The following is a 25,846-nucleotide window of genomic DNA, read 5'->3' as shown; positions in this document are numbered from 1 at the left end:
CATAAAGACATACGGATTTTGTTTTGGTTCTGAAATTTTTCCAATTTTCATTTCATTCCAAATTTCTAATTTCTGTATTTTGGACAAAATTCAATTTTAAAATTGGAACACAACTAAACATATTTTTGGCTGAGCACAGGTCTACTTGTTATAAGTGCATTGCTCAGATGGGTGTCAAAAACCAATATATAGGAGTTGAAAAAAGGAAAGGAAAATGTGTTAATTAAGCATGAATTTAACGGCATTATCATACATTATGTAATATATCCTGTGCATTGTACTGCATGTAGTGTGGATAAGTGTACCTAATCATGAATAATGTTCTTTCTCTATAACAGACAGAAGTTTGTTGTTTGACAAAACATTCAGATTTTTCCTCTTCTGGTCAATGGGAAATTATAACAGAGAAGAATGGGAGCCAAAGAAAGACTATTTTTGATGCCATCCTGGTTGGAAATGGGCACTATTTTAAACCTTATTTACCCATGGACTCCTTGCCAGGTAACATTGTTACTTCTCCAGGAAAATAGATTCATGTTCAAATTTTTAAATAAAAAGAGTGCAGTTGTGGTTATATTTTTATTTTTTTATTTTTTTGAAATAATAATTTAATTTTAAAAATGAATTCTTAGTTTTTGTTTGCCAATATTTTTATTTGACAAGTCTCTGAGTCTATATCAGTACTGAAAATAGGGTATTTTTTAAAACCCTAAATCATATGCACAGCCCTAACCCTAAGATTTGCTTGACTTTAGAGTATTTTATAGACCTATAGGTATAAACAATACACCCGCATCATTACTTCACACCATAATGCAAGCGTCAAGTCGTGGGGAACAAAAGTGTGGGAACTCACCCATGATCCATGCAGGGTTGTGTGCCATTAGTATTATTTGTGTGTGTATGTCTGGAGATGTGGGGGCTTCCCTGTGTTCCAGTGGAGTTCAGGCTGTGGTAGACTGTGGGCTGCACTCCTCCAGAGCAGATTCCCCTTCACAAGCGCTGGGAGGAAGTGAGCTAAGTTCGCAGAGCTTTACAATGATATAAAAGGGATATTTTTGACAAGTGTTTAGAATATTGACAGAGTTGAAAGAAGCCCTTCTTAAGCCTACAATCTGTGAGGATTTAAGAGAGGTGGATATATCTCATCATGCTTCTTGCCCTGGGACACTTACTGGTGAGGTGATCTGACTGGGAATCAAACACGGTTTTCCGGTTTGATTCACATGATGAGATATATCCACCTCCCTTAAATCCTCACAGATTTTAAGCTTAAGAAGGGCTTCTTTCACCTCTGTTAATATTTCCCACTCTTACCAGCCAATATATCCCAGAAGAAGTCCCACTGTGACCCCTGTTAGGACAGTTTCAAGGAGATCCTCCTATTTCCCCAGCCAGTTTGGGTCTGGCAGCTTTTTGTTTTATGTAAAGGCACCTTGAGTGCCATAGGTTGCTAATCCCTGGACAAGTTCCACAGAACTAAAGCAATTTTCTCCATGGAACAACTCGTACCAATTCCCTTTTCCAATCACCAGAGATGAGTTGAATCTTTCTCTTATTTCTTGCCCGGTACTACTTTCCTTCAAGTTACATAATTATCATGAAAACTATATTGCAATGTCATTTGACTTGCACCTATGCATCTGTTACTCCATTATATTTTTCTCTATACAATAATAGATTTTAAAATATAAATAAGACATTGTTGTCCCTTTGACACATCTTGGTATCCCCACATATTACTGATCCTGCAGATATGTATTGTAATATAGCACTCAACCCTCCTAAAGAAGACAGCCACTTGGTCCTAAAAAGCTGGCCACCAAAAATATTCCACATTGTGATCAGACTAGTGCCATTCCTACACCACTGTACTCAGATCAGTTTGGTGAAACTGGAATGCCACCAGGGTAAAGCTTTGACCGGCTGGTAGTGATGTTGCAAACCCAAAATTTTCGGTTCGCGAACGGTGAACGGGAACTTACGCAAACGTTCGCGAACCGGGCGAACCGCCATTGACTTCAATGGGCAGGCGAATTTTAAAACCCACAGGGACTCTTTCTGGCCACAATAGTGATGGAAAAGTTGTTTCAAGGGGACTAACACCTTGACTGTGGCATGCCGGAGGGGGATCCATGGCAAAACTCCCATGGAAAATTACACAGTTGATGCAGAGTCTGGTTTTAATCCATAAAGGGCAGAAATCACCTAACATTCCTAAATCGCAATGAATATGGATTGACACCTGACATATGACATATTGACACCTTGACATATGGATTGACACCTGTCCTCAGAGCCCCTGATGCACACGGACACAGAGCAGAATAGGGACTGTTCCCCTTACATAGGGTCACTTGGCAGGTAGGGATTGACACCGGTCCTCAAAGCCCCTGATACACACTGACACAGAGCAGAATAGAGACTGTTCCCCGTCCTCAGAGACCATGATACACACTTACACAGAGCAGAATAGAGACTGTTCTCCGTCCTCAGAGACCATGATACACACTGACACAGGGCAGAATAGAGACTGTTCCCTGTCCTCAGAGACCATGATACACACTGACACAGAGCAGAATAGAGACTGTTCCCCCTACAGAGGGTGACTTGGCAGATATGGATCCTAAGGATCCCTGAAACACACTGACACAGAGCAGAATAGAGACTGTTCCCCGTCCTCAAAGCCCCTGATGCACACTGAAAAAGAGCAGAATTCACATTGTTTCTATGATGTGCATAACATGTTCTTGTAAATGTTTGTTAATTTTTTCCTGGAATTGTAATTTTGGAATCTGAATAAAGATCAAATCCCTGATACACACTGACACAGAGTAGCATAGGGACTGTTCCCCCTACATAGGGTCACTATGTGCCTTTTTTTTTGTTTGGTTTTTGAAGCCACAGTGCATCACCAGAGGGCCTAAAAATTAGGCATGTACACATGCCTGAAAAATGTGGTATTGTTGCAGCCGCTGCTGTAGCAGTGGCCAGAAAAATTGATGTTTGTTTCACAGGCAGAAAGTGCCCTAAAACATGGCGGCTTGAACCCTAGTTGGTGGCGGATAAGTCACGCAAGTCAACCGACATTCAGAGATAAAATACAGCAGCGTGTGGACCATTTTTAGCCCAAGGCAGCTCATCTCATCAGGCCTTTTTTAATCGAATGTATCGCCCAGTGTCAGTCCCTTCGGGATCCATCCCTCATTCATCTTAATAAAGGTGAGGTAATCTAGACTTTTTTGACCTAGGCGACTTCTCTTCTCAGTGACAATACCTCCTGCTGCACTGAAGGTCCTTTCTGACAGGACACTTGAAGCGGGGCAGGCCAGAAGTTCTATCGCAAATTGGGATAGCTCAGGCCACAGGTCAAGCCTGCACACCCAGTAGTCAAGGGGTTAATCGCTCCTCAGAGTGTCGATATCTGCAGTTAAGGCAAGGTAGTTTGCTATCTGTCGGTCGAGTCGTTCTCTGAGGGTGGATCCCGAAGGGCTGTGGCGATGCGTAGGACTTAAAAAGGTCCGCCTGTCCTCCATCAACAACACGTCTTTAAAAGCGTCCTGTCCTTGCCGGCGTGGTCGTGGGAGGAGGAGGATGACTTCCACCTCTACCCCTGTTAGATTCCCGTTGTGCTGTGACATCACCCTTATACGCTGTGTAAAGCATACTTTTTAATTTGTACATCGAAGGTCTCTCAGCAAATAACCAAATCAATCTAGAAAAACAAACAGAATGCACATAGCATAATACTGTATGAGGAAAATAGAATGGATAATGGTGGTATTGGGTCACTCACGATAAACAGAGCCTATTATAGCAGGCTCTGACTGTATGGGCTCTTCAGAATCTCTGTATGCTGTATATTCCAACAGGATCAGCTCCAGAATCAGCTCCAGCCTCCTCTTAGTATTCTTCCAGGAGGCTGGAGCTGATTCTGGAGCTGATCCTGTTGGAATATACAGCATACAGAGATTCTGAAGAGCCCATACAGTCAGAGCCTGCTATAATAGGCTCTGTTTATCGTGAGTGACCCAAAACCACCATTATCCATTCTATTTTCCTCATACAGTATTATGCTATGTGCATTCTGTTTGTTTTTCTAGATTGATTTGGTTATTTGCTGAGAGACCTTCGATGTACAGATATAAGTATTTTATGTCTATATAGCACCCCCCTTTTATGTATTTTTCTTGTATCCATTTGTATAGTGCCTTTGGGTGATTTTCTTGGCACTTGGGGGTAGTTGCTGTGTTTACACCTTTGTATCAGTATTAATAGCGCCAATCCACCCACAGATATTTTTTTTTTTGTAAAATATCATTTGTAGTATACTTTTTAATTTATTTTGCAAATGCTGCATCCTTTCCGACTTGTTGTAATTCAGTAACATTTCCGCCACTTTCTGCTTATACCGGGGGTCTAGTAGCGTGGACACCCAGTACAGGTCGTTCTCCTTCAGCCTTTTTATACGTGGGTCCCTCAACAGGCACGACAGCATGAAAGACCCCATTTGCACAAGGTTGGATGCCGAGCTACTCATTTCCAGTTCCTCCTCCTCATTGATGTCAATGAAGGTATGTTCTTCCCCCCAGCCACGTACAACACCACGGGTGCCAGATAGGTGACAACGATCACCCTGGGATGCCTGTTGTGGTTGGTCCTCCTCCTCCTCCTCAAAGCCACATTCCTCCTCTGACTCCTCTTCCTCACAATCCTCTTCCAGCGTTGCCGCAGGTCCAGCAAGCGATGCTGATAAGGCTGTTTCTGGTGGTGATGGTGACCACAACTCTTCCTCTTCCTCTTCACGCTCACCTACGGCCTGATCCAGCACTCTTCGCAGGGCATGCTCCAGGAAGAAAACAAATGGTATGATGTTGCTGATGGTGCCTTCGGTGTGACTGTCTATGTTTTTCACCTCCTCAAAAGGACACATGAGCCTACAGGCATTGCGCATGAGCGTCCAGTAACGTGGCAAAAAAAATCCCAGCTCCCCAGAGGCTGCCCTAGCACCCCGGTCATACAAATATTCATTAACAGCTTTTTCTTGTTGGAGCAGGCGGTCGAACATTAGGAGTGTTGAATTCCAACGTCTAGGGCTGTCGCAAATCAAGCGCCTCACTGGCATGTTGTTTCGCCGCTGGATATCGGCAAAGTGAGCCATGGCTGTGTAGGAACACCTGAAATGGCCACACACCTTCCTGGCCTGCTTCAGGACGTCCTGTAAGCCTGTGTTCTTATGCACAAAGCGTTGTACGATCAGATTACACACATGTGCCATGCACGGCACATGTGTCAACTTGCCCAAATTCAATGCCGCTAACAAATTTTTTCCATTGTCACAAACCACTTTGCCGATATCCAGTTGCTGCAGAGTAAGCCATTTTTCCACCTGTGCGTTCAGGGCGGACAGGAGTGCTTGTCCGGTGTGACTCTCTGCTTTCAAGCAAGTCAAACCCAAGACGGCGTGACACTGCCGTATCCGGGATGTGGATCAGTACCTGGGGAGCTGGGGGGGTGCCGTTGATGTGGAGCATGACGCAGCAGCAGAAGAGGACTCAGCCGAGGAGGTTATGGAAGAGGATGGAGTAGGAGGAGTAGAGGAGGTGGCAGCAGGACTGCCTGCAAGTCGTGGCGGTGTCACCAACTCCTCTGCAGAGCCATGCATTCAATGCTTGGCAGCAGTCAGAGGGTTTACCCAATGCGCAGTGTAGGTGATATACCTGCCCTGACAATGCTTTGCAGACCAGGTATCAGTGGTCAGATGGACCCTTGCCCCAACACTGTGTGCCAGACATGCCATTACTTCCTTTTGCACAATCGAGTACAGGTTGGGGATTGCCTTTTGTGCAAAGAAATTTCGTCCGGGTACCTTCCACTGCGGTGTCCCAAGCTTGTATGGTGGAGTCTGTATGGCCTCAGACTCCACCAGCTTGTATGGTAAAAGCTGGCGGGCTAATAGTTTGGACAAGCCAGCTGTCAGACGCTGGGCAAGGGGGTGACTTTCTGACATTGGCTTCTTACGCTCAAACATGTCCTTGACAGACACATGACTGTGGGCAGATGAGCGGGAACTGCTCAAGGCGGGAGACGGAGTGGCAGATGGTTGAGAGGGGGCAAGGAGGACAGCAGTGGTTGACGTGGCTGAAGATGCTGGACCAGGAGGAGGATGGCGGCTTAGAGTAGGCGTGCTGCTTGTACTCATGTGTTGATCCCATAGGCGTTTGTGATGTGAGATCATGTGCCTACGCAAAGCAGTTGTACCTAGGTGGGTGTTGGACTTCCCACGACTCAGTTTCTTTTGGCACAGGTTGCAAATGGCATCGCTGTTGTCAGAGGCAGACACACAAAAAAAATTCCACACTGCTGAGCTCTGCAATGACGGCATTCTGGTGGTGGACACAGCATGCGTTGATTGGCGTGCTGTCGGGCTGACCCCGGGTGCCGATGCATGCTGTCTGACTGTGCCACTAGCTCCTTGCGACGACCTCCCCCTGCTTCCAACTCATCTCCTCCTCCTCCTCTCTGTCTCCCCATCTGAACTTTTGCCCTGTTCTTCTTCTTGCCGAGCGGGCACCCACGTGACATCCATGGACGCATCCTCATCATCAACCGCTTCACTTGTATCTGACAGCTCAGCAAAGGAAGCAGCAGCGGATACAACATCATCATCATCACACCGTACGTCTATGTGTGTAATGCTGCCTGCCTGAGACATATCCCTGTTATCTACATCCTCTGGCAATAATGGTTGCGCATCACTCATTTCTTCAAACGGATGTGTGAATAACTCCTCTGACATACCAAGTAAAGCGGCTGTGGTGCTAGTTTTGGTGGTGGCGGCAGGCGGGTGAGTGGTAACTTGAGAGGTGCCTGAAGCTAAGCTGGAAGAGGATGGTTCATCAAGGTTCCGAGCGGAGGCTGTAGAAGATTGGGTGTCCTGTGTTAGCCAGTCAACTATGTCCTCAGAACTTTTCAAGTTCAGGGTACGAGGCCTCTGAAAACTGGGCATTATTCTAGGGCCAAAGGGAATCACAGCACCACGACCACGATGGCCCCTGCGCGATGTCCTGCCTCTGCCTGTCATTTTTGGGGGGTTTAGTGGTACTATGCGTGCAAGCTACTGTGAGACCAGATATGAGTGGCAATGTGCAATGTCAGAGGTCTGCAGAGTACACGCTGTAGGCCTGACACACCCGCTTGAAGACACTAACTGCTATTCAATCTATAACAGTGAAGAAAGTTTTTTGGTTTTAAATGCACAAAATTGTGACACCAGATATGAGTGGCCTGAAACACCCGCTTTAAGTACACTGACTGCTATTAGCTTACACTGGAAACCTTTTTTTCTTTGTAAAAGCACGCTATAGAGACACCAGATATGAGTGGCAACTGTCAAAGTACGCTGGCAGGGTTCTGCAGGGCACACGCTGAAGGAAGGCCTGAAACACCCGCTTTAAGGACAATGACTGCTATTAGCTTACACTGGAAAACTGTTTTTCTTTGTAAAAGCATGCTATAGAGACACCAGATATGAGTGGTGACACTGGGCAAATGGGCACAGTATCCACTGAGCCTGACACAGAAGCTGGCAGGCAGGAAACTGCAATTACATTACACAGAAAGAAAAAAAAAGCAGACTGATGTTCTAGCCCTAAAAAGGGCTTTTTGGGGTGCTGTTCTTACAGCAGAGATCAGATGAGTGCTTCAGGACTGTAGTGGACACTGAATACCCTAGCCTAGCTATCAATTTCCCTATCTAATCAGCAGCAGCTACACTTTCCCTTCTCTCACTAAGCATGCAGCTTCAGAATTAATCTAAAATGGATGCTGGGAGGGAGGTCGGAGGGTGTGGAAGGGAGGGTCTGCTGCTGATTTGCTGGAATGTGTCTGCTGACTGTGAGGCACAGGGTCAAAGTTTGCTCAATGATGATGAATAGGGGGCGGATCGAACCGCCCATGTGTTCGCCCGCGGTGTTGAACGCGAATATGCTATGTTCGCCAGGAACTATTCGCCAGCGAACAGTTCGGTACATCACTACCAGCCGGACATGAGGCGCTAGCCCAAAACAGTTCCAGGGAAATAGGTGTCCTGGAAATAGGTCTCTGTTCGGTGGTTCCTGTGTGTGAACACCATGCAAAGGATTCTCTTAGTTTCAGGATACTAATGCTCCCCCTGTTCGGTACTTCCCATCTCCTGAACGTCGTTTGCATGATTGGTCGGGCAGAAGAACGGGCAGCGGTCTAACCTTTATCGGGGTTCATGCCAGTGCCTAGCCGAAAAGAGTTTCAGGCACTCAACGATCAAGGTCCACTGCACACGTTCGAGAGACAACATGGCTGTCACTCCTTTGTTGACCACCCAGGCGAAGTATTCATTAATTACTTCCCTTGCGGTTTCGCACTTAAGTTGCTAATGTGAACATTCTATTGGGGTACAGGTGTGGTCCACGTTCAGGAGACGAATGGAGGATGTTCGTATACCATAAATCCCAAACTGAAAAAAACAAAACAGATGAAATTGGGTAAAACAGACGAAATTGGGGGTAGGTTCCGTCTTTTCTCATAAAAAGTGTTGCAGTAAACACTGTACTAAAAGCTAAAATAACTAAAGTAATTTAAAAGGTGGTACTTTAGAGCTCCTTAGAGTCTTAAACACTAGCCATTCTTTGTATTTGCTTTTAGTAGTATGTACTTAATACTTTTATATAAACTTACACATCCACCTATTAATAATGTACAAACTTTTTTATTTTTTCCAGGTATAGAAAAGTTTAAAGGATATTATATCCATAGTCGTTTCTACAAGAAAAGTGAAGATTACTGTGGAAAGACTGTTCTAGTGGTGGGAATCGGAAATTCAGCAGGAGACATTTCAAGTGAAATTAGCAGCATTGCAAAACAGGTTAAAGGAATGTTGGGTTTTGATGTTGTTTACTTCTAGTAGTCTGTTTGAAACTGCTGTAATAAACTCAAACCAAATAACAAAACAAAAATGCCCTAATTCATGAAAATAATCAAATGACTAAGAATGCATTTTGAAAGAGCAATGATTGTTGCCATTGGTTGCCTGCAATTGGTTGCCACTCAATTGCTCTGTTCTACTTTTTTTTAACAAGTGAACAAGGCATGAGCGAGATCTTTAATTCTGCTAGCAGGGATCACTTCTGCCCCACTGATGGTATTTTCACCAGGGTATCGGGTACAGGGGATTCAAGTTTAGAAAAATGCATCCCCTGGAGGTTGAGATACGAGATACAAAAACCTATACATTGTAATTTGCAAAAGTTAAAATTGTTGTAAATTCATAGTGAATTTAAGTTAATTTCAAGTTAAAACACAAACTACCCTACTTGAAAACATAACTGACTTGGGGAATTTTTGCAAGTTCACCTATTTTGGCCTTAAAGGGCACTCTAGGCACTGCATCTGCTTCATATAATTGAACTGGCTATAGTGTCTGGAGTCCCCTGGTTTTTAATATTTTTTTATGCTTTAAGGCTAAATGAGAGTCCAAACAGAATGTCACCTATGTGCTGCTTGGGCTAATAAAACTAAGGGTAACGTCTTACCGGGCCTTAGAATGCCGGACTTAACGTACCCGAAAATAGTCAGAAAACTAGCTGAGGTCAGGGACACAGAACAATACAGCGATACGGAAAAGCCAGAAGTCAAGGTTACAGAAATCAGGGAAGTCAAAACAAAGCCAAAGTCAAAAAACAGAAAATCACGATCAGGAACACACTCTCGGATAACCATCTAACGGAAACCATGATTGGCTGTACCTAGCTCTTGACCCCAAAACGTGCGTGTGTGTCTTTTGCGTGACGTCAACGTCGTCTTTACCGTGGACAGATGTGGGGCTATATAATTGAGTGGGTCCGCAGTGGCCGGCATGCACCGACATGCTGTCATGTATTCATCCGCTTATAAAAATGTGGTTAATGACATTTACTATCCACACAGGAAAAGATGTGCGAGCAGCAACCTAATCCTCAGAAGGGTTAATGCTGAGCAGCAATTATGCAAATGGGAACCTGGTAACTGACTTTGGGGTCAAAGGCCAGTTACAGCCTATCAGATCTAGAGGAGGGGTATTTAGGCCCAGTTCTTATCCTGCTCAGTGCCCTATCATGGTTTCCTTTGTGGTTGTCCAAGAGTGCGTTATTTATTCTGGTAATTCTGGTTATTTGACTTTGGCATTGTTTTTGACTTCCCTGTTTCTGGTATCCCTGACTCCTGGCTTTTCCTTATCGTTGTGTCTCTTTCTGTATCCCTTGACCTCGGCTATTCCTGACTATCCTTTGGTACATTAGTCCGGCCATTCTAAGGTCCAGTATACGTTACCTTTCAGTCCTCTGTGTTACACAATTCTACGTGCTGGATCATACTGACACATGCCGCACAAGCCAGGCATCATGGCAGAAGACCGCCGAGCAGCACTGCCCTCAATCTTCAGAAGGTAATTATTTCCGTTTTGCCACATGGATACGAAGGATACATGATAGACTACAAGGAAGTGTGTATTCTCTGTCTTGGCCACACCTGAAGTAGGGGCTGGGCTGTAGATAACCAAGCACTTTTATTTTGTTTTAAATTGCTTGTAGATGGTTTAACACTGAATGGAGGGACTTCTGGCATTATAACCAATTCAGTTATAGTAAGTGTTATAGTGACCACAGTGTTCCTTTAGATTAGAAATTAACTTTGAATTCCTAACTATTCTCACTTTAATGAATAACCATGACAATTTCTCATGGACATGTTGCCTCAAGACATCTTGGATGTCATTGTTCAACAAATAAACATTATTATTATTGGATGGTCTATTTGAGGTCAGCTATAACAAGGGTTTGTGCATGTGCAAAATATGCAGAGCTGAATTTTATCAAAAATAATGAAAGACCGAACAAGAGGCCTCCGTTCATGCTCCGCTTCCGATACAAACAACTAAAGGAGTTCATGCTCTCAGTCACTCAGGGCACGGCAACATCGAGGCACAAAACAAATTCGAAGCACAATGCATGGACCCGGACCTAATGGTGAGGGCACTGTCCACATTATACAGAATGCTCCTTCTATCAAGGAGACGACCGCCTTCATGAGCAGGTGGGAGGCGGCCCTGGGATTTGAACTCACACAGGACCAGTGGGACAAGATTTGCACCCTCTCGTTGCACTGTGCGCCATCAAGCAAGGTGCAGGAAACAGCCTACAAAGTCCTGGCCCTCTAGTACCGCACCCCACTACTCACTCACTTCGTAGACCTGATGGCTGATGACAGATGCTGGAGATGTGAGGGAGACACGGGCACGTTCATCCACCTGTGGTGGGACTGCCCATGGAACAAGCCATACTGGGCGGCGATCCATAAAATCCTTGCAAGATTCTCTGACACCCCGCCACCACTGAACCCTGACGCATTTCTCCTACACCACACCATGGTACCAAACTCTGCGTACAAAAAATCCTTGACAATCAGGATCCTTAATGTAGCCAAAAGCCTAATCCCTCTCTTCTGGAAAAAACAATCGGCGCCCCCCTGACCCTGTGGTACCAGCGCATGGAGGACCTCAGGGTGCAGGAGGAGCACTCACTGATGGCGGAGGGGAAAACACAGACATACATGACGACCTGCACACACTGGATCCTATTAACTGAACGCCTGGACTTCCAAATCCTCCTACACTAAGTGACTGATCACCACGGAAACAGAAACAGAAACAGCCAGGGGAGACCGACAACACCTGACACTCCCGACCCCGACTTAGGGCCGACTGACCGAACTAAACTACACAGGCGGACGATGCCCGACGGGGAAACACGTGGATCGGGGAGGGTACATGGGGCACTATGACACACACACACGGAAGTGGCCAGGAGGCAACCCAGGATGGAGATTGATACAATCCGGAACAGTGCCCACCGACCCAGCCCATACTAACACTCACACCCACCCCACACGTCCGGTGTCCCACGACCGGAGGGGTCCCACTGAGTCCCTAATACCCCAAGCCCAACGGAACCACCAACAAATGGCACACGCGTCCAGCAACAAGGCTGCAAGGGGGGGGGGGGAACGCATAGCTTATCTGGGGCAGAAGACCCCATAACGTGGCACACTGCAGCAAGGACAAGCGCACTGCGGGGGGGGGGGGGGGAGACGTCGTGGAGAGGCTCATAGGGTCAGGGTCCCGGGCAGTACCATTGACGCAGAAGGTCAACACATAAACTCCTGTGGGCCCGCGGACCCACGGACAAGCCAGTTGAGGGAGGTTGGCTGCCTGCCCTGCCCAGGAAAGATGGGGCAGAGCTCAGATAGCTCAGGCAGGTTGCCACATGGGTCACAGTCACACAAAAGCAGCCTCCTCGGGGGGGTGGGGAGGGGGGGGTAAGGGATAACAGAAGTAAAAATGGGACTGGAAGACAGTAGTCTGGGCACACAGATACAGAAAAGCTCACAATCACGCATTAAAACTGGTTGACGCAAGAAGGATGAAAAGTACAGGGAAAATGTGCATTGCAAAGAGATCTGCGCATCTCAAACCATGTGATGAAATGTCCTTAACCAGAAACCTGCGTGTTTCACCGTACTAACCGGATGCATCTCTTTCTTTCTGTAATACACCAAATTGCTTTAATAAAACAGAAATTTACCTAAAAAAAATAGTGAAAGTCCTGTATCTTTCTTGAAAAATATCCAAATTGTTGCAATATAATCTTAATTTTAGATTGAAAATAATAATAATAAAACTTACCTTAAAGAGAGAATTTTCTTTTTTCCCCGTTATCACTTGCAAATCTATTGACCCATTATCTCCTCCATCTTCTGTTGCCATATTACTCTCTTCCACCCTCAGATTGTACTACGTGTAAATCTCACCTATTTCAATCCACCCCTCACATTCGCCAAATTTCATCTTAGAGTGCCTTTCTCTACCACCTCTTTATTTTCTAGTGTTACAATTTAACATTTATTTTCTAGTGTTACAATTTAGATTGTAAGCTCACGGGCCATCTAGCCAACCACTTTGTATAAAAGAGCTCCAATGGCTAGATATCCGCTTACAGCAAGGCTCTCTCTACCTCTTGTATTTGTCTGTGTATATTGTACGTTTCTCCACTAATTGTACAGCACTGCGGAATCTGTTGGCGCTTCATAAATAGCAGTAATAAATAAATAATAAACATTAAAATGAATTTTATTGAGATTTTTTTCATTTGCTTTGCACAATATGCATAAAATATTTGAATATGCAAAATCTCAATTTATAGAGACTCATAGGTTAATTAAATAAATATGTGAAAATGAAGCAGACATTGTACATAAATATATTAAATACAGTATTGTAAATATTGGCCAGCACTGTTCTTATTAAATATTTATTAAACATTAAATATGTTTGCAAACATATATATATATGTGGTTTTCCCTTTAAAAAAAAAAAAAATGCTTCTTTTTGCATTTTTTTTGAGTAAAATGTTAGTTGAACATAATATCCAAAACGCAGAAAGATCAAAAAAAGTGACTTGAACTGTAATCTAATAATACCATATACCGTATATTAATATTTATCTTCTTCTGATTGTGGTTAAATGCAGATGTTTGGTCTCATCCAGATCCAAATATAAAACATTATAACATTGGACATTATTATAAATTACATTAATGCTTACAAATACATTTATATAACTAGGGGGTTATACATAGCCTAATTGTTGGTCTGTGGCATTTCAGTAGCTACTTTATCACAGGGTTTGTAAAAAAAGGTCAATATTTTAAAATTCAACTTGTATTATTGATGTTTGTTGCAATTGAACCACATGTATTCTAACTGTAAACTATGCTTCTTGTTTAAGGTTTATATCAGTACTTATCAAGGTTCGTGGGTTCTAAGTCGTGTTTCAAAATGTGGATTTCCTCTAGACATGATGTTTTCAACACGTTGTCATTTTGGGATCACTAATACTTTACCTTCAGGACTGAGAACTAAGCTTATAGAGAAGCAGCTGAACAGCTGGTTTGATCATGAAAACTATGGTTTGCAACCTAAAGACAGGTAACTGTTCATTATTTACAAATTATTCAATTGATATTATCAGAAAGCATCACCAAAGGAAATTACGCAAGTAAAATACATCTATTGAGTCTGAAGGAGATATAAATTTAATTTATGCTGTTTACAGGTCAACTCTCAAAGAACCCATTGTCAATGATTACCTTCCCAGCAACATCCTATGTGGAGCTGTTCGAGTGAAACCCAAGATTAAACAATTTACAGAGACATCTGTAATTTTTGAGGATGAAACAATGATCAAAGACGTTGATGCTATTATTTTTGCAACTGGGTATAGTTTCTCATTTCCATTTTTGGACGATTCTATCATCAAAGTCAACGATGACAATAAACTCAACCTGTACAAATATGTATTTCCCCCACACCTGGAGAAACCAACGCTAGCCTTTCTTGGTGTCCTCCAGCCTTTCGGAGCCATAATTCCAGTTGTGGAACTTCAATCTCGCTGGGCTACAAGAATATTTAAAGGTACGTGCATTGGAGAACAGAAAAACTATAGCAATTAATTTAATATTTTGAGAAAGCAGCATTAATGTAATCTAGATGCTGTAAAGAGAGTACTAATAAAACAGACTTACATAGTTACAAAATAATCAAGGTTGTAAAAAGACACAGGCCCATACAGTTCAACCTTTAATATCCGTTGATCCAAAAGAATGAAAAAAAAAAAAACACGTTGAAGCACTTTCCAATAACGTCTCAAAAAGGGAGTTAAATAATGGTAATCAGATTTCTCCTTGGATAAACAACCTGATTACATACGTATTTATTCATTTATCAAATATTTTGCCAGTAGGGATACATATTAATTATATCCTTGAATATTCTGTTTTTGCAAAAAAACATCCAGGCCTTTTTTTTTAAATAATTATTAAATCTGATAAGACAACCTATTTAGGTAGAGAATGCCACATCTTTGTTATTCTTATAGTAAATAACTTTCCTATGCTGTAGGCAAAAACACCTTTTTTTTTTTTTTAGTCCCAATGCGTAACCTCTTGTCTGTTGTATATTCCTGCGAATGAACAATATATTCCACCAACCACATATTCAATGTGGGGGTCTAAACCAGGAATAGGCAACCTTCGGCACTCCAGATGTTGTGGACTACATCCCCCATAATGCTCTTAACCCATAATGCTGGCAAAGCATCATGGGAATGCGTAGTCCAAAACATCTGGAGTGCTGAAGGTTGCCTATGCCTGGTCTAAACATTGAATTAAATTGAATTGTATGTAGGGGTTTATAAAACACCCCTTCATGTCTCATTAGAGACGTTTAAACTTTGTCTGATACCAGCAGAGTTTATTGAATGTGTAGAAGCCCTATAAAGGGTTAAATGTTAATGGGTTTATAAAACACCCCTTTCTGTCTCACTTTGTCTGATACCAGCAAAGTTTATTGTATGTGTAGAAGCCCTATAAAGGTTTACATGTTAAAGGGTTTTTAAAATACCCCTTCCTGTCTCACTGGAGATTCTTGGCTGATATCAGCATATCTAATGGCTAGTGTAGGACTCACCTATTGAGGCTTGCCTTGACGTGGCTGGTGAGCTTATATATTCAAATGGCCATTGGAATACAACTAAAGAGCCTCCATTTTGTTTAAACGGACATGGGGATTTAGGCCAGAGCGCAGGTAACGGTCTCTTTGTTTTTACTATGTATTTTAAGCTGTTGGATACTAAGCTACTGCTGCTGTAAGCGCGGTGCTTTATCTTTGTGTTTTGTATTGAATTAAATACAGGCAAAAATTATAGTAATAATCTTACTTCTATTTATACAAATGTAAATATATGTTGCTTTTTCTATTTTTATTTATTTTGGTGCGCATAATAGTAGAAACATACAAACTCACAATGCTACGACAGCATAGTCAAGAAATTCAGTGTCACATTTGGTAAATAAAGGCATGGCTGGTAGTATATTTTCGCATTTTTAGAAAAAGTAAGGTAACATAATTTGAAAACAAGTATAACTGCAGTGTCTAACTGATTAGTCAAACATGCATGTATCATCGATAAATTAACCCCTTAACGCCGTTACGGCGTTCTATGCCGTCGCGGCTTTAAAGGGCTTTAAAGCCGTTGCAGCGGCATAGAACGCCGTAACGGCTTGCAGCCCAGGAGGTCCGGCGGCACTCACCTCCGCCGCGATCCTCTTCTGGGGGGCTGCCTCAGAGCCCAGGCAGCCCCCCCACGGCAAATCAGGCCCCCGGGGGCCATGTGATCGCTCTCAAAGAGCGATCACATGGCCCCCTATAGCTGGCTGTGGATCTGGCAGCAGGGGGGCTGTCTGAAATATCAGACAGTCCCCCTGCTGGTGGGAAGAATTAAAAAAAATAATTAGACATGTGTAAAATTAAAATAAATGCATTTTTATATATATAATATATGTATATATATTATATATATAATATATATACATATTATATATATGTAACGTCATGCGTAATGTATTTTAATAGTAATATTAGTATATATATTAGTATTAAAATACACTTAGAGCGACGTTACATATATATAATATGTATATATATTATATATATAATAGATATATACACATATATTATATATACGTATAATTACAATAATAAATAAATAAAATAATAAATAAAATATTGAAACAAAATTTAAAATAAATTATATATTCATATGTAATTTTATTCTAACTGTATTTTGTTATTAATATATATATATTGGTAACAAAATACACTTAGAATGACATTCTATATATATCTATCTATATATAAAATACAAATAACCGCAAATATATATAGAGAGATAAATACATATAATTACATAATAGATTACATTAGTATACACGTAGAATTTAAATACCTATAAATGCATATATATTAAAATTCTACGTGTATATTTAAGTAATCTTTTAACATAATTATGTCATTTGATTGATTTAAAATTTGATTGACATGCCTGACAACACAGGGAGAAAGTGCAGAGAATTTAATTTGCAAGCACTATATTTGACCCTGTAACTCTCCAAGACATCATAAAACCTGTACATAGGGGGTACTGTTTTACTCAGGAGACTTCGCTGAACTCAAATATTACTGTTTAAAACTGGTAAATTATGGGGGGCGGGGCCGGGCCGCCGAGCTGGACGGTCGCAGGCAAGAGCAGCTCCTGCTCCAACTCAAGGAATAAACTGCTAAAACAAAGCCTTTTCTTGCCCAAAAGCAGACCGACAGCGAGGATGATTATAGCAAGGGGACTGTTGGATCCAGGGAGAGGCTGGCTCATCGAGCTTCAGTCCCCTGGCGGAGAGACTCTCGCGGCCCTGACTGAGGCCTTCTCCGGCGGTGAGTGGGGCGGACGGCTGCTGCCCCACTATCCTGCTTCACAGACCCCGTCCAGAAACGCAAACCCGGACGGTCCTGGCTCCGTTCCCCCCCCTATGGACCGGGGGGGTGATCCCGGTCCTCACCCTGTGGCCTGGACCGAGACATCGCAAGCGAGGCCGGGGGGCCCGAGCACTGCAACCAAGATGGCGGACGCCATGTGCATGGGGGGCCAGGTTGTGGCCTGCTCCCTCCCCGCGCTTCCAGACCACAATGCGGCTCCAGTCCTCCGACCAGACCACACAGAGAGGCGGAACAACCCTCACCTGCACCCGCGGCAAACCAAGCCAACGGCGAGCTATGCAGGCTGCCTAAGCAAGCGGCACTGGGGGGACGGAAAACTGTGCAAAAACCGCTACCGCCAGCTACATCCAAGCCAGCCATCACGCAAGGTATTCCTGCAGGACGACGGGCCTCACACTCACCCCCTATCCAGCCTACACCAAGCCGACCCAAGAGGCTGCGAAACCAGGCGGACGACATCAAGCTCCCTTATAAGGCGAATACCGACCTCCAGAGGCACAACAGCAGCAAGCTCAGCGACCCACAGCAGCAGCCTAAAGGACTCCAGCGTACATCATGGAAGGACTTGACACCTGCTCTGATGGACGCTCGCCCTCTGCTACCCAGGAATAACAGAGCAGGTGTCGGATAGACATGGGACTCCCCCCTGTTAGTGAGATCTCGGCGGCTCATTTCCACTAGAGCAGCGCAGGCATCAAACAGGGTGCCAACTCTCTTGAAGCGGTATAACTTGCCCCAATTTGAATGTTTCTCTAAAGAATGTTATACTACAGTCTAAATGCACTAGCCTGTTTTGCAAGTATTTGTATTCTTATGCCTTAACTACCAGATCGTGAGCTTACCAATGCCTATCCTTCTGTTGTACACTCACCGCTTGGGCAGACACATAAGGCATATCACTGTTTAGCTAATCAGCCCTGGCATACGTTTGCTTATATATTCTTGGGGAGTCTATGCACTGATTTAGCCTAATCCAATTTACAATCTACAATCTGACTCGAGTACTTAAGCCTGACAAAATATAATGCATATTTTCTATACTTAAGTTTATATTAATCTAACATGTTTTTCTGTACTTTATGCTAATGTAATGCCTTACTATGACTACGCTTGTTATCTTACACAAAAAAAAAATGTGCAGCACATCTTGACCTTATTTGTCTACCACTAACTGTATAACTTTTGTCATAAGTCATAAAGTCAATGAGAAAGCTTGTAACCTAACACTGCACGCAAAAATAAAGAATTACAAAAAAAAATGGTAAATTATATTACAACGATGATATTTTAAGTAAAAGTGAAGTTTTTTGCATTTTTTACAAACAAACGGCACTTTTATGGACTATATTATTGTTGTAATATGTTTTACTGTTTTAAAACACTAATATTTGTGTTTAGTGAAGTCTCCTGAGAATAACAGTACCCCCCTTGTACAGGTTTTATGGTGTTTTGGAAAGTTAGAGAGTCACATATAAGGCTTGCATTTCATTTTTTTCACATTGAAATTTGCCAGATTAGTTATGTTGCCTTTGAGACCGTATGGTAGCCCAGGAATAAGAATTACCCCCATGATGGCATACCATTTGCAAAAGTAGACAACCCAAGGTATTGCAAATGGGGTATGTCCAGTCATTTTTAGTAGCCACTTAGTCACAAACACTGGCCAAATATTAGTTTTTTGCTTTTTTCACACAAAAACAAATATGAACGCTAACTTTGGCCAGTGTTTGTGACTAAGTGGCTACTAACAAAGACTAAACATACCCCACGTTCAATACCTTGGGTTGTCTACTTTTTCACATGGTATGCCATTATGGGGGTAATTCTCATTCCTGGGCTACCACACCGTCTCAAAGGTAACATTACTAATCTGGCAAATTTCAATTTAAAAATGGAACGTTCTATATTTGACCCTGTAACTTTCCAAAACACCATAAAACCTGTTAATGGGGGGTACTGTTGTACTCGTGAGACATCACTGATTACAAATATGTGCATTTTTTTGCAGTAAAACCTAACAGTATTATGACATTTACAGCTAAAATGTGAGGCGGAACTACAAATTTTTTAAAAAATGTAAAATTTCTCACAGTTTTTTTAATTTTATTCATAATAAATTAGGTTTCATATATAAATATTTGATATGGAATGAAAGCCCTGTTTCTCCTGAACAAAATGATATATAATAAGTGTGGGTGCATTTAATATGAAAGATGGGAACTACGGGTGAACAGACATATAGCGCAAATACCAGTTTTTGTTTACGTTTTGTTTTGATCAGAACGTGCACTATTGACTCCGTCCTGAAGGGGTTAAACTATCAAAAAGTGTAAATACCACACTCAAACATAAATTACTTCTAAATGAAGACAAAAAAGTATAAATCAGTATAAAAAAAAAAGGACGATGAGTATTAAAAGGGTGCAAAAAAATCAAAAGAGCAGACCGGATGTCTGGTATGACATATAATCCTAATAATTAACACAATCCTTGTACACATCTATTGTATAAATATCCTACAAATTGGTCCAACTAAAGAAAAAAGGGAGTTTTAATGCTTACACTTTGGGAATATACATGACTGGTAAGCATTAAAAAACCCTCCCCCCCACTTTTTCTTTTTCTTTTGTTTTTGTTTTGTTTAGTTGGACCATTTTTTTTTTCTACATATATACAGTACATGAGGGGTACTGTTATATTCAGGAGACGTGGCTAAACACAAATATTAACCCCTTAAGTCCGGAGGGCGTACTATTACGTCCTTTTAAAAGCGGCTCTAAACGCCGCCGGACGTAATAGTACGCCCTCCGTTTTTTAGTAACTTACCCGGTCGCTGGCGGTCCCACGCCGGCGATCGCGGTTTGGGGGACTCCCAGGGAGCCCCCCGCGGCACGTCCGCCCTCCAGGAGCCCTCCCGGCCATGTGAGAGTGAGGTCCTTGCGAGGACCTCACAATCACATGGCCGGTATAGCTGCCTGCTGCAATGACAGTTGTAATGACAGTTGGTCCCCCTGCTGGCTGAAAATCAAATAAAAATGTTTTAAAACAGTGTTAAAATAAATAAATTATATACTTAGATCATATATATATATTATATATATATGATCTAAGTATATATATACACATATACACACATACACATACACCGTCTAGGTGTATTTTAATATTAATATATATATAATTATATATATATATTAATATCAAATTACACGTAGACTGATACTGATTAAATATATATATAATTATTGTTATATATATATTTATAAATAATATAAAAAAAATTAATATGTAAATACGTAAAAAAATTAAATAAAAAAAATAATTAAAAATAAAATATAAAAAAATATATAGATGTGTTTTATTTCGTTGTATTCTGTATTCTGATATTAATATATATATATTTATATCAAAATACACTTATAACGAAATAATATATATATCTATATACATAAATATATACGTATATATCACTATATATATACCTATATATAAATAAAAATATTAAAAAAAAAATATATATATATATACGTATATATACACATATGTGTATATATATACATATATTAATTCTACACATATATTTATGTAATAATTTTACATAATTAGGTATCCTAATTAATTACAATTAGCGGGACCTGCCTGACCACCCATGCCGAAAGTATAGGGAATTTAATTTGCTAGCACTATATTTAACCCTATAACTTTCCAAGACACCATAAAACCTGTACATGGGGGGTACTGTTTTACTCGGGAGACTTCGCTGAACACAAATATTAGTGTTTCAAAACAGTAAAATGTATTACAACCATGATATCGCCAGTAAAAGTGAAGTTTTTTGCATTTTTCACGCACAAACAGCACTTACAGGGACGATATTATTGCTGCAATACTTTTTACTGTTTTGAAACACAAATATTTGTGTTCAGCGAAGTCTCCTGAGTACAACAGTACCCCTCATGTACAGGTTTTATGGTGTTTTCAAAAATTACAGCGTCAAATATAAGGCTTGTGTTTAATTTTTTTCACATTAAAATTCGCCAGATTGCTTACGTTGCCTTTATGACCCTATGGTAGCCCAAGAATGAAAATTACCCCTATGATGGCATACCATTTGCAATAGTAGACAACCAAAGGTATTGCAAATGGGGTATGTCCAGTATTTTTTAGTAGCCACTTAGTCACAAACACTGGCCAAAATTGGCGTTTTTTGCATTTTTCACACACAAACAAATACAAACGCTAACTTTGGCCAGTGTTTGTGACCAAATGGCTACTAAAAAAGACTGGACATCTCTTATTTGCAATACCTTGGGTCGTCTACTATTGCAAATGGTATGCCATTTGGGTGTAAATTTATTTCCTGGGCTACTATACAGTCTCAAAGGCAACGTAACCAATCTGGCGAATTTCAATTTCAAATGTAACACGCTATATTTGACCCTGTAACTTCCCAAAACACCATAAAACCTGTACATAGGGGGTACTGTTTTACACGTGAGACTTTGCTGAATACAAATATGTGTATTTTATTGCAGTAAAAGCAAACAGTATTATGACATTGACAGTTAAAATGTCATGAAGAACGAAAAAAATAAAAAAAAATCTTATTTTCTCCCATTTTTTTCATATTAAATTATGTTTCATAGCTAAATATTTGATATTAAATGAAAGCCCTGTTTCCCCTGAATAAAATGATATATAATAAGGGGGGGTGCATTTAATATGAAAGAGGTGAATTACGGTTGGACAGACATATAGCGCAAATGCCAGGTTTTGTTTACGTTTTGTTTCGTTCACAACGTGTACATTTGGCTGCGGTGTTAAGGGGTTAAACAGTAAAACGTATCACAACAATTATATCGTCCGTGTAAGTGCCATTTGTGTGTGAAAAATGCAAAAAAATTAACTTTCTCTGATGATATCATCGTTGTAATACATTTTACTGTTTACTGTTATTTGCGTTCAGAAAAGTCTTCTGAGTAAAACAGTACCCCCCATGTACAGGCTTTATGGTGTCTTGGAAAGTTACAGGGTAAATATAGTGCTATCAAATTAAATTCCCTGGACTTTTGGCCTGGTTGTCAGGCAGGTCCCGCAAATTGTAATTAATAAAATGACCTAATTATGTAAAGTTATTACATAAATATATACGTAGAATTATTATATATGTATATAATTTTTTAAAATTATTTTTATTTATAAATAGTGATATATACGTATATACTTATGTATATAGATATATATATTATTTCATTCCACATGTATTTTGATATCTATATATATATATATATATATATATATATATAGGAAACATGGGGGGATGGTTGCACTCACCTAAACATGCTTAAATGGGGTGCTGCTGGGGGCCATATTATACAATAAATACACAAGATCCAGCGCACTCTCCTATCTACTAAACAGCAACTTCAATGTTGACAGATTTTATTAGTTTGTAAAAGTTTTTTTTAAAAAACACCTAATCTAGGCAAAAAAATGGGGATTTAGTTACATTATATGATCATACATTGCATAAGCCTGCCACAACGTCAATGTACCCCATCTTTGGCAGGTCCTACTCTCACAGTCTAATGTCTGCTCTTATGAGATTAACCACTTACTTGGGAAAAAAATCCATCTGAGGCTCTCTGCAGTACAAGGCTAAATAGGGACCTGAGATGAGGCACCTGTAACAGGGAGGGGTGCAGAACCAAGGAGTTGGCTAGACTCCCAAATATATATAGGAAACATGGGGGGATGGTTGCACTCACCTAAACATGCTTAAATGGGGTGCTGCTGGGGGCCATATTATACAATAAATACACAAGATCCAGCGCACTCTCCTATCTACTAAACAGCAACTTCAATGTTGACAGATTTTATTAGATTTTATTAGTTTGTAAAAGTTTTTTTTAAAAACACCTAATCTAGGCAAAAAAATGGGGATTTAGTTACATTATATGATCATACATTGCATAAGCCTGCCACAACGTCAATGTACCCCATCTTTGGCAGGTCCTACATATATATAGTATCCAGTTGTACCCAGCACACACACTCACAGATTGTCAAAAAAATGCCGGGTGCACTTCAGCCATAGCCAAAACATATAGAACAATCTCAAAAATAAAGGCTTGCACTCACGGTCTGTTGTTAGTATTAAAACACTTCTTCTTTATTCCATATTGTTAAAACATAGTTGCTGTCATTTTATCGACGTTTCAGCCACATCAGTGGCTTTCATCAGGATCAACTCAGCTCACAAAACTATTGCATATACAAATAACCACTTATAGGAAACTATATTTAAAAGAAGAAAAACTACCACAACAAGAGGACATAGTTTTAAATTAGAGGGACAAAGGTTTAAAAATAATATCAGGAAGTATTACTTTACCAGGAGGGCAGTGGATGCATGGAATAGCCTTCCAGCTGAAGTGGGAGAGGTTAACACAGTAAAGGAGTTTAAGCATGCGTGGGATAGGCATAAGGCTATCCTAACTATAAGATAAGGCTAGGGACTAAAGAAAGTATTTAGAAAATTGGGCAGACTAGATGGGCCGAATGGTTCTTATCTGCCGTCACATTCTATGTTCCTATGTTTATATATATATATATATATATATATATATATATATATATATATATATATAGATCATATATAATATATATATAGATCATATATAATAAATATATATATGATCTCTATATATATATATATATATAGATCATATATATTATATATATGATCTAAATATATATATGTATATATAATTTAATTTTACACTGTTTTAAACAATTTACATTTTTTTTCACGCAGCAGGGGGAGTAACTGTCATTACAGGCACTCCCCCTGCAGGCACTGACATGGACGGCTATGCTGTCCATGTGTTGCAAGGACCTCGCGATCACATGGCCCAGGGGGGCCAAAGAGGAAGGCGTGGAATCGCCGGCGACCAGGTAAGTACATAGGATGGCGGGGACGTTCTATGTGGCCCCCTGGCATTTAGAGCCAGGTCCCTAAGGACGGCATAGCACGCCCGCCATCCTTAAAGGGTTAAATTATAATAATAGAAATCACCCAAATGGCCCTGATCAAAAGTTTAAATACCTTTGAATGTTTAGTCTTGTTAAAGACACACAGCTGTGCTTTAAAATGGCAATTAAAGGTTAATTTCCCACACCTGTGGCTTTTTAAATTACAATTAGTGTCTGTGTATAAATAGTCAATGAGTTTGTTAGCTCTTATGTGGATGCACTGAACAGGGTAGATACTGAGCCATGGAGAGCAGAAAAGGACGTTCAAAAGACCAACATAACATGGTAATGGAACTTTATAAAGATGGAAAAAGATATAAAAAGATATCCAAAGCAAATCCCCAAACCAATCACTCTTATTTTTGGCTATTTTGGCATCCAATCTGCAATTCCCTTGACAATACTCCAACTGTATGTTGGAGAAAAAGGACATTTAGAACATAAGATAAAGACTCATTTCCCACTTACTATGCCATTTTAAAAATATTTTTTATCTGGATACTGAAAGTCAGATTTCTACTAATAAAAGGGCCACTAAACAGGGATTCTGCATGAAATCTAGTCCATGAAGCCTCACGCGTACCCTCTACCAGAAGCCAGTATCACTGATATGAGGCCTGTAAAGTTGTTGAACGTATCTGACCAGCCCCTGCTTCCAAAAAGACAAGGACATTTCACTGGGTGAAATCATTCATACAGTCGGGGTGGGGGAGGGTTGAATGGACTCTCTGTAATGTAAAAATTAAATTTCCAGTTCAGAGATTTCTATGGCAGTTTTCAGTACCTTTGTTTTAAAAACATATGATTTAACTGTATTGTGCATTATTCTCAAATGCAGACATTATATTCAATTGCAACTTTTAGTAAGCTGCACTGATATTCATTTTTCAGAATCCTTACAAATCCCTATAAGCATTGTATGTGTCCATTTTCACTTATACATTTTTAACACACTGACTATGTGAGAGAAATAGGATTTTTGCTTTTATACTAACATTTCAGACTTTATGTGAAATATTAAATAAATAAAGGCACTTTATACTGTGTAAAAGTTTTCATTTTAAAAAACAAATCTAATTTTGAACGAATAAGTGATAAATAAAAATGGTGTACATTTACATATTTTTTACTTTTAAGTTTGTCTACAAATCAATATATACACAAAATCACTGTGTTATGATATGTTTATATGCTAGCTATGCATCTCTTGCTTAAAATAAATATTATGCTAATATTTTTTTTTTCAATCAAAAAGTACTCAGTAGACATGTATGACTTCATGAGTCATTTACATTGTGCCTCTCTCGACTAATTAATTAAAAGGGCATTTTTACAAGCATGGTGTTATTTTTG

The 25,846-nt window shown here is 40.6% G+C and overlaps 1 protein-coding gene across 1 annotated transcript in view; it reads left to right on the top strand.

Moving 5' to 3' along the window:
- LOC134568700 (dimethylaniline monooxygenase [N-oxide-forming] 2-like) overlaps window positions 1–25,846 on the top strand; it is a 91,826-nt gene that overhangs the window by 64,307 nt on the left and 1,673 nt on the right. Inside the window, exons 4-7 of the mRNA XM_063427352.1 lie at window positions 339–501; window positions 8,760–8,902; window positions 13,857–14,056; window positions 14,184–14,542. Coding sequence (XP_063283422.1) covers window positions 339–501; window positions 8,760–8,902; window positions 13,857–14,056; window positions 14,184–14,542 — 865 coding nt within the window. The remainder of the gene's footprint in view (window positions 1–338; window positions 502–8,759; window positions 8,903–13,856; window positions 14,057–14,183; window positions 14,543–25,846) is intronic.

This window comes from Pelobates fuscus, chromosome 7 (genome assembly GCF_036172605.1).
Source record: "Pelobates fuscus isolate aPelFus1 chromosome 7, aPelFus1.pri, whole genome shotgun sequence".
Taxonomy (NCBI): domain Eukaryota; kingdom Metazoa; phylum Chordata; class Amphibia; order Anura; family Pelobatidae; genus Pelobates; species Pelobates fuscus.
The sequence above is the reverse complement of the archived record's forward strand: the minus strand, read 5'-3'. Positions and strand labels throughout refer to the sequence as shown.